Consider the following 10,027-nt stretch of genomic DNA (forward strand, 5'->3'; position numbering starts at 1 on the left):
AGCCACCCAGGTGCCCCAAGATGTGATTTTTAAGAAACATGAGATTTCTTTTTCCTTCCCTAAAAATGGTGTGGATATAACCAGTCTATAGAAGGTATAGTGAGATTGATTTCAAGACAATGAGAGAAAAAAATTTGTATTATGAAGAAATCCAGAAATAAGTAATAAATTGCCTGCTATCGCTGGACATATTTAAAGAGGGATTAGAAAGAATTTTATAGGTTTATAAGGTTTTGTAGACAGGATTCATATATAGAATAAAAGGTTTATACTTTCTAGATACTTTTCTAGAAATGAGATTAATTCATAATCAATCCCCAAATATTGAAATAAAGAAAAATAAAAAGGATAATTTATGATCATTCTACATAGGTATAACCATTGTTGGTATTTCAGTATATTTCCTTCATTAATTTTGCTAGATGACTACTAGTTTACAATCTGTTTTTTTTTTTCCAGAAAGATTTGAAGCAGTTCAAAATAAAAACACACAATAGTACTGATAAACATATTGCCAAATAAGACTTTCAGAAACCATATAATCACAGAAGATATAATTCAACCAAAAGCTGGGATAAGATAGCACCTTTAATTGAGCAATAAACTATACTAAGATTTCTGGCAGCTAAGGCAAAAGAAGAAAAAAAAACATGATAGATTATGTATTTGTTGGATAATTATTCCCAGCATTGCATTTTAAAGTGCATTTATATTCTCATTTAAAGAGGAATCATGTGTAATAAGAAGTACCATCTACTGAGACATTAGACCATTTCTTCTATTTCCCCTCAATCAAAAGCCAAAATCTCAAGATCACAAAAGTGATAAATAGCAACAAAACATTTCTACAGGGATCTTAGTAATTTGAGTAGAATCTTTTAGCAGTCAAGCAAAAGAGGGAGTTCACACATGAATGTCTGGGTTCTTACATAATTGCAAATTTTAGATGCCAAGTGAATGTTGACTTTACTAGTATTTTAAATTTTCCATGTCATTTATCTTTCTGGTTGACTATTCATGCTAAATTCCTATTTCCAGGGTGATGAAGAGGCCAGCCTTGGGTTACCAATAAGCCCCTTCATGGACCGTTCTGCTCCTCAGTTGGCCAATCTTCAGGAATCCTTCATCTCTCACATTGTGGGTCCTCTGTGCAACTCCTATGATTCAGCAGGACTAATGCCAGGGAAATGGGTGGAAGACAGTGATGAGTCAGGAGATACTGATGACCCAGAAGAAGAGGAGGAGGAGGAAGAAGCACCAAATGAAGGGGAAACCTGTGAAAATAATGAAGCTCCAAGTAAGTTTTATAAAATCTATTTCTAGTGTGTTTTTCCTAGGATTGTTGTTTTGTTTTTTGTTTTTTGTTTTTTTTTTTACATAGGTTTGGATGAATTTACGCTTCTCATGAACTACATAGTTTGTGTCCACATATCATCTGCATTGGATTGTGGATAACCTCCCTTCCCTAATATCATAATAATAGCAATTATAGACTGTGGAATCTATTATAATACCATGTTCATACAAGGATACATTCTCTGTTATGAAGCAAAAAGAAATCAAGCGGTTGAAGTCTGTTCTTTGTAGTATCTTAATAATTTAGAGATGAAAGGAATTTCACATACTATATAGAGCAACAATAGAGTTTTGTTGGCCTAGTTCAAGGAAAGCCATGTGAAGTGGTAAGAGGTAGTTATCACTCATTTATGTAACAAATTTTTATTAAGCATCAACGCTGTGCCAGGCATTCTTCCACGTACTGAAGATAGAGCCATGAACAAATCAGACAAAATATAAATCCTTGCCCATTTAGACTTTTCTTTCCAGTGGAGTCAGTAGACACTAAGCAGGACAAGTCAGTAAGTCTTTAATAAGTCAGGTACTGATAAATGCTCGATTTAAAAAAAAAGGGGGGATATGAAATACTGCAGAGAAAAGTTAAAATTTTAGATAAGGTACCCACAGATGGTCTAAAGAAGAAAGACATAAAAAAAGAAAAAAAGACTGAAAGAAGTGAAGGAAGATCCATGGCAGTTCAGGTGGAAAAAGTGTTCCAAGAAGAGAAAGAAGCAAACCATGTAAACGTCCTGAGGTCAGCGTTGGCTGGGTGTTCAAGGAGCATCAGGAGAGCTGGGGTGGCTAAGACAGGAAAGGGGCTGAGGGGGCAGCCGGAGAGAGGCAGTGGGGAGCCAAATGATGTAGGGTTTGAAGGTGGGTCGCTGTAGGTCACAGTATGGAGTTTGGCTTTTACTCTGAGTAAGTTGGGAAGCCCTGAGAGATGTGGTGCAGAAGAGTTAGCTGATTCAGCTTACATTTTAAATGGGTTGCTTCAGCTGCTGTATTGAGAACACTCTTGAGTCTGAGGTGGGAATAAGGGTAATAAGAGGCTGTTGAAGTTATCCAAGTGAGAAATGACTGTGGCTTTGAACCAGGCTAAGTAGTGACATTAGGAACAATGAAAAGTATTCGCATCTGGTCATTGATTTGGAGCACATCATGTAGCCAACCTAATCCATTTTAACTCACCTGATGACAAAAAGGCATTAGTTTTATTCATGTCTTGAAATATTCTCCGCTACTTCTCCTGTCATAGGGAGGAGGCCCAAACATCATAATTAGGAAAACCCATAACCCTTACAGTAACATTGCACAAATAGTGTTATTATTTTCATGAAAACACAGTATGTGGTTTACCTCTGCCTTCATAAAAAAAATATAGTGGTAATATTTTTCGAAGCCCTTACCCAAAATATTACCAAAGAAAGACATTCTGATCATTTATTCCCATCTTTTAGCACTGTCAGGAAAATTCATGACTCAGTTCATCTCAGCCATCTAGTAAATTCAGTCTGACATGGGTTTGACCCATTTTGCCCTCTAGAAGTACTCTGTTGTAAGCTTGCAAAATAGAGATACAGAGATCTTCATGAACTATAAACTAATGAGGCAGGGTTTCACAGATTTGCTCTAGGTTAAATTTTTGCTTCAGTTCTGTCTTATATTTTAACTTTGGTACAGAATGAGGTGAAAATCAAAAGTTGTTTTACTTCAGTATTCTATTATCAAAGAAATTATATTTTATTTCTCTGGTGCTTATAAAAAGATTTCCATTAGCAATTTTGTGCTAATCTTGAGATTCAGAGGTTGGAGACAAGACTTGGGATTCATGGCTTATGTTTTCATTTGTTCATTTAATAAACATGTAGTGGTTGTTTTGTTTTGTTTTGTTTTGTTTAACTTCAAAGAGCCAGGAGGTAGTTTGCTGTTGAAGGACAGGACAGTTTTTTGTTTGTTTTTTGTTTTTGTTTTTCTTTTCCCACTGAGTGACATTGGAAAGTGTTGTCGGCTTAGCCTCTTGGAAAAGCTTTGTTCCCATGGGCTCTTACTGATTGCTATTTGAACTCAAACACATTGAAAACACACACACATAATACCAGCATCAAGAATTGAAGAACACAGGCCAGGAGATTAAACAGGCTCAACTTGTCAGCATTGGCTTTAGCAGCAAATGAGACAACCAGATATTCAATTACTTTTCGTTCTGTAGGGTTAAGTTGCCATACTGACTTCCAGATTCTGATGTGTTACTCTCCAAGCCCAGATTTCCTCATTTCTAACTCGACTGCTGTAGAATCCGAGTAATTTTAGTTTCATAATCAGATTGACTGAGACGGTTAACTTGATTGAGCCTGAAAGTTAGGTTTCAGAAAAAATTTAGATTAAATATGCACTGATAATTTCAGCAATTTGCAAAACTTGGAGATCTCCCAGGAAACACAGAATTAAATGTTTCAATATGGTATCCTAGGGAAAGAAGGCTTTTTCCCAACCTCATAATTAAATCTGAAAGATTCCTACAGCGAACTAAGAGGTTTCTAATGAAGTACTAAGCTGCATTTAGAATTTCAGCAATGAAAGGCTCTTTGTTCTCATTTCAAAAGGTTCCAGTGCTGAACAATTTGGCTCCCAATACAGGCATGTTTTAGACCACCTGCAGACTCTATCTACGCAAATTTATTTGGTACAAACTTTCTTCTACGTCACCTTATTCAGTTCAAATCCAGAGAGGTTTATTGCTAACATTTAACAGAATTAATAAGAGAACAGCTGTTCTCATGGGAGCTGTCCTGAAAGGAAAAGGAGAAAAATCAAGCTTTTGTTACCTTCATCCCTTTGAATACACTGCCATGAATGTGTATAACTTTCAGATGGAATAATCACCTTGGGCAGTAGTGTTTTCCTATAACCGTGATTCAAATCTGTCCTTCGGCCAATGCTCATTGGTGTAACTCTCTTGATTCAAAGGATTAAGTTCAAAAGTATATTGACATTGAAAAATTCCTAAACAGAAGCCAATTTGACTTAACTATAATAAAAACAAAGTAGACACAGACAAGTAGATGACTTTGGTAGAAGAATAATTTTATAAATTTGCTTTTAAAACTCTAATGTGGTAGTAATATATTTTATTGATTTTTATAGAAATAATTCAGATTTCTTTAAATTTTAGTGTATATGTATACACACACACACACATGCATACACATATACACAGAGTCTTTGTTAAGAAACGTTCATTTGAAGAAATTGATGTCATGCTCCACAGACCCGTAACCCTGCCTGTATGCATGCCCCTCACTCTGCCTGGAATGCTGCCAACACCTTCACCTAGAGTATTTAATTCTCAAAATTTACGTCTCACCTCAGGTGTCCTGTTCTTTGAAAGAAAAAAAAAATCTTACCTATCCCCTCACAGGCTGAGTCTCTTGTGTTGCCATGGTTTTAATGTACCAGAGAGAGATTGCAATATACACTTTGTTAAAAATGTCAAGGAACGCTTTATTCAACATTGTTGCGATAAGGGAGAGAAATTAAACTCAACTCCATTGAAACTAAGGCAGGAGAATTTTTAAGCAATAGCATGAGCTATGAAAAAGTACTATAAGACCTTAGAGGGAAGTTGGCCCATGTGATTGAGCCATTTGTGTTTGCTAATTGGTACATATTGAAGTTAGGCACCTTCCCTCCCTCGAAGACTGAAAGTTAGGGCCCCTGTTTTTCTTGATTTCATTTCAAAAGAATTAATGCCCATGTACTTGAGGAAGGAGTTCCTGGGTTGTAAAACTGGCTAGAAACTGGGAGAAGTTTTATCTGTATTACAAAAGAGCAGAGAAAGTATCTGCACTTTCAAGTTTTATAAAGTAAATGCTATAATAAAAGGCAGGCCAGAGACATACAATCTGGAAGAAACTGGTCTAGAATTTAGTCCAGCTAAGGGGAGCATCAAGACCATCTTAGTCACATGCATACGTCTGTCATAAAACATAGCATGTGTATTTTATTTTCTTGTCTTCTTTGCTCTCTCTCCTATAAACAGTAAACTCCTTTAAGGCAAGCTCTTGGACTAATTGGTCTTTGTGTATGTAGCATCCAGAAATTTCTTGTCAATTAGTAGGTGGTCAATATAAATTTGATTGATGGGTTCATCTCATAAATAAAATAATGAAAACAGTAAATCGTTTTTTAAATTCTTGCTTATGACTCAGCCTATATCCATTCACCCTGGCATTTATTCAATTTAATAATTTTGTTATTTGTCTGTATGGTTCAAAATTAATTCAAGATAGCGTGTCCCTTTTTTTTTGGCATCTGTTTCTTTTCTTTTTATTCCTTTTTTTAAATTTACATCCAAATTAATCAGCATATACTGCAACAATGATTTCAGGAGTAGATTCCTTAGTATCTCTTACCCATTTACCCCATCCCCCCTCCCACAACCCCTCCAGCAACCCTCAGTTCTCCATATTTATGAGTCTCTTCTGTTTTGTCCCCCTCCCTGTTTTTATATTATTTTTGTTTCCCTTCCCTTATGTTCATCTGTTTTGTCTCTTAAAGTCCTCATATGAGTGAAGTCATATAATTTTTGTCTTTCTCTGACTAATTTCACTTAGCATAATACCCTCCAGTTCCATCCACATAGTTGCAAATGGTAAGATTTCATTCTTTTTGATTGCCGAGTAATACTCCATTGTGTATATGTATATATACCACCTCTTCTTTATCCATTCATCCATCGATGGACATTTGGGCTCTTTCCATACTTTGGCTGTTGTTGATAGTGCTGCTATAAACGTGGGGGTGCATGTGTCCCTTCGAAACAGCACACCTGTATCCTGTAGATAAATGCCTAGTAGTGCAATTGGTGGGTCATAGGGAAGTTCTATTTTTAGCTTATTGAGGAACCTCCATACTGTTTTCCAGAGTGGCTGCACCAGCTTGCATTCCCACCAACAATACAAAAGAGATCCTCTTTCTCTGCATCCTCACCAACATCTGTTGTTGACTGAGTTGTTCATGCTACCCATTCTGACAGGTGTCAGGTGGTATCTCATTGTGGTTTTGATTTGTATTTCCCTGATGATGAGTGATGTGGAGCATTTTTTCATGTGTTGATTAGCCATCTGTATATCTTCCTTGGAGAAGTGTCTATTCATGTCTTTTGCCCATTTCTTCACTGGGTTATTTGTTTTTTGGGTGTTGAGTTTGAGAAGTTCTTTATAGATTTTGGATACTAACCCTTTATCTCATGTCATTTGCAAATATCTTCTCCCTTTCTGTCAGTTGCCTTTTAGTTTTACTGATTGTTTCCTTCGCTGTGCAGAAGGTTTTTATTTTGATGAGGTCCCAGTAGTTCATTTTTGCTTTTGTTTCCCTTGCCTCTGGAGACGTGTTGAGTAAGAACTTGCTGCATGTAAGATCAAAGAGGTTTTTGCCTGCTTTCTCCTCAAGGATTTTGATGGCTTCCTGTCTTACATTGAGGTCTTTCATCCATTTTGAGTTTATTTTTGTGTATGGTGTAAGAAAGTGGTCCAGGTTCATTTTTCTGCATGTTGCTGTCCAGTTTTCCCAGCACCTCTTGCTGAAGAGACTGTCTTTATTCCATTGGATATTCTTTCCTGCTTTGTCAAAGATCAGTTGGCCATATGTTTGTGGGCCCATTTCTGGGTTCTCTATTCTGTTCCATTGATCTGAGTGTTCTTGTGCCAGTACCGTACTATCCTGATGATTACAGCTTTGTAGTATAGCTTGAAGTCTAGGATTGTGATGCCTCCTGCTTTGGTTTTCTTTTTCAAGATCGCTTTGGCTACTCGGGGTCTTTTCTGGTTCCATACAAATTTTAGGATTATTTGTTCTAGCTCTGTAAAGAATGCTGATGTAACTTTGATAGGGATTGCATTGAATATGTAGATTGCTTTGGGTAGTATTGACATTTTAACAATATTTGTTCTTCCTATCCAGGAGCATGGAATCTTTTTCCATTTTTGTGTGTCTTCTTCCATTTCTTTCATAAGCTTTCTATACTTTTCAGTGTATAGATTTTTTACCTCTTTGTTTAGATTTATTCCTGGGTATTTTATGGTTTTTAGTGCAACTGTAAATGGGATTGATTCTTTGATTTCTCTTTTCGTTTCTTCATTGTTGGTGAATAGGAATGCAACCGATTTCTGTGTGTTGATTTTATATACTGCAACTTTGCTGCATTCATGAATCAGTTCTAGCCGTTTTTTGGTGGAGTCTTTTGGGTTTTCCATACAGATTATCACGTCATCTGAGAAGAGTGAAAGTTTGACCTCCTCCTGGCCGATTTGGATGCCTTTTATTTCTTTCTGTCAGTTTTTCCCTTTTGAGAATGATATTAGCATTGGGTTGTTCATATATGGTTTTTATGATCTGGGGGTATGCTCCTTCTATCCCTACTTTCTTGAGGGTTTTTATCAAGAAAGGATGCTGTATTTTGTCAAATGCTTTCTCTGCATCTATTGAGAGGATCATATGGTTCTTGTCCTTTCTTTTATTGATGTGATGAATCATGCTAATTGTTTTGCAGATATTGAACCAACCCTGCATCCCAGGTATAAATCCCGCTTGGTCGTGGTGAATAATTTTTTTAACGTATTGTTGGAGCCGGTTGGCTAATATCTTGTTGAGGATTTTTGTATCCATGTTCATCAGGGAAATTGGTCTGTAGTTCTCCTTTTTAGTGGGGTCTCTGTCTGGTTTTGGAATCAAGGTAATGCTGGCTTCATAGAAAGAGCTTGGAAGTTTTCCTTCCATTTCTATTTTTTGGAATAGTTTCAAGAGAATAGGTGTTAACTCTTCCTTAAATGTTTGGTAGAATTCCCCTGGAAAGCCATCTGGCCCTGGACTCTTGTTTTCTGGCAGATTTTTGATTACTAATTCAGTTTCCTTACTGGTTATCAGCGTCCTTTTTTTTTTTAACTGTATTTTGAAATTGATCTTACCCTGTAAAATAAAAGAATTTTTGTGGTATATTATAATAAAACTGTTGACAGAATCACTAGTACTTCCATAAAAATTGTGGCGGATGGCCTCCAAAAGATCTACTTCCTTTGGCATATCTCATAGCTAATGTATTTTTTTCCTATTCTTACTATTTTTTTTCTTCTTCTTTCCTCTTAGATTGTACATTGTAAATCATTACTACTTCATTAGGTAAACCCAAATATCCCTGCTGATATTCCTGGTAACTTGTACTGTTAACTCTTTTTTTTTTTTTTTTTTTAATTTTTTTTTAATGTTTATTTATTTTTGAGACAGAGAGAGACAGAGCATGAACGGGGGAGGGGTAGAGAGAGAGGGAGACACAGAATCGGAAACAGGCTCCAGGCTCTGAGCCATCAGCCCAGAGCCCGACGCGGGGCTCGAACTCGCGGACCGCGAGATCGTGACCTGGCTGAAGTCGGACGCTTAACCGACTGCGCCACCCAGGCGCCCCATGTACTGTTAACTCTTTAATGTAGTCCCCATTAGATCATAATTTCCTATGGACCACTTTTTCATATCATTGTCATTTTTATCACTCATCACCACTTCATCATTTACTTGGACCTGTGGAACAGAAACTAGAAAGAACGTGATTCATCTAGTAAACTCTTGCTAAAGTCTGGAGCTTTGTACACAATATACACACAAAAGGAGGGACCTGGCTTCTGTGCATTGGAAAGTTCATAGTCCAATAGGGGATCTTAGCCTAATTTCTAAATTCTTGGTCTAAGTCTAAGATGGCCACTCGGATGAAGGTACTAAAAGTTATATTCTGGCCGCAAGCAGACCCTCTTCTAAACTCAAGTCTAGCTCTTACTTTACCTCTGCGCTTGAAGGTCTCCCAGACATTTCATGTTCAGCATCTCCCTCAAATCTCCTCACCTAACATTGCCTTCTCAGTACATCTTATGACCACCTACTCAATGGCTCAGGCCAGACAGCTCAGGGTTGTCTTTGATTCCTCTCTCTTCTTTTTTTCCTTACATCTAATCAGTTGCCAAAGTCCTGTTGATTAAACCTCACAAATATGTCTCACATTTATCTACTTGTCTTCATTTTCATTACTTTCTTCCTAGCCCAAGCCATGGTCATCATGCCATATTTTCTTGGCTGAGTAATTTTTGTCTCTTTCTGGCACCTTTAAAAGATTTTGTAAGACTCAGTGTGATTGTACCTACCTTTTCACTCTTGCCCGCTACAGTAAAAGCTCCATGCTGGCAGGCATTATGTCTATCAGTGAATGACCAGAACCTACCATACTTGGTACATATTAGGTTCTTAATAAGTAGGTAAAGAATTGGAAGACTAGTGAATTATGGTATCAAATCAAAGGTCTTTAAAATGTCTTATGTTTCATCTGTCAAAGTTGATGATATTATAGTTCCTTAAGAGATGCAATTCTGTGAAAATTGTCCTTACTATTTCCATGTTGAACACATGAAATGTTTTGGTCACCAAGACAATGTAATTTATTTACTTATCAAATGCATATTTGCTGAGCCTCATTCTGTATAAGATACATACTTGTCTTTACAAGGCTCCCTAAAAGAAGCTGTAGTCTAGTAGAGGGGCTAAGGCCTGTAATATATGAGAGCAAGATAAGTGCCCTAAAGAATGCATGTTATTGGGGCACCTGGGTGGCTCAGTGGGTTAAGCGTCCGAGTTTTGGTTTTGGCTCAGG

General features: G+C 37.0%; 1 protein-coding gene across 3 annotated transcripts in view; it reads left to right on the top strand.

Annotated features, from left to right (window-relative positions):
* PDE3A (phosphodiesterase 3A) overlaps positions 1-10,027 on the top strand; it is a 311,127-nt gene that overhangs the window by 292,345 nt on the left and 8,755 nt on the right. For all 3 annotated transcript variants that reach the window (XM_030321890.1, XM_030321891.1, XM_030321894.1), the window contains one exon: positions 1,039-1,297. In XM_030321890.1, coding sequence (XP_030177750.1) covers positions 1,039-1,297 — 259 coding nt within the window. The remainder of the gene's footprint in view (positions 1-1,038; positions 1,298-10,027) is intronic.

The sequence above is a fragment of the Lynx canadensis genome, chromosome B4, assembly GCF_007474595.2.
Source record: "Lynx canadensis isolate LIC74 chromosome B4, mLynCan4.pri.v2, whole genome shotgun sequence".
Lineage (NCBI taxonomy): Eukaryota > Metazoa > Chordata > Mammalia > Carnivora > Felidae > Lynx > Lynx canadensis.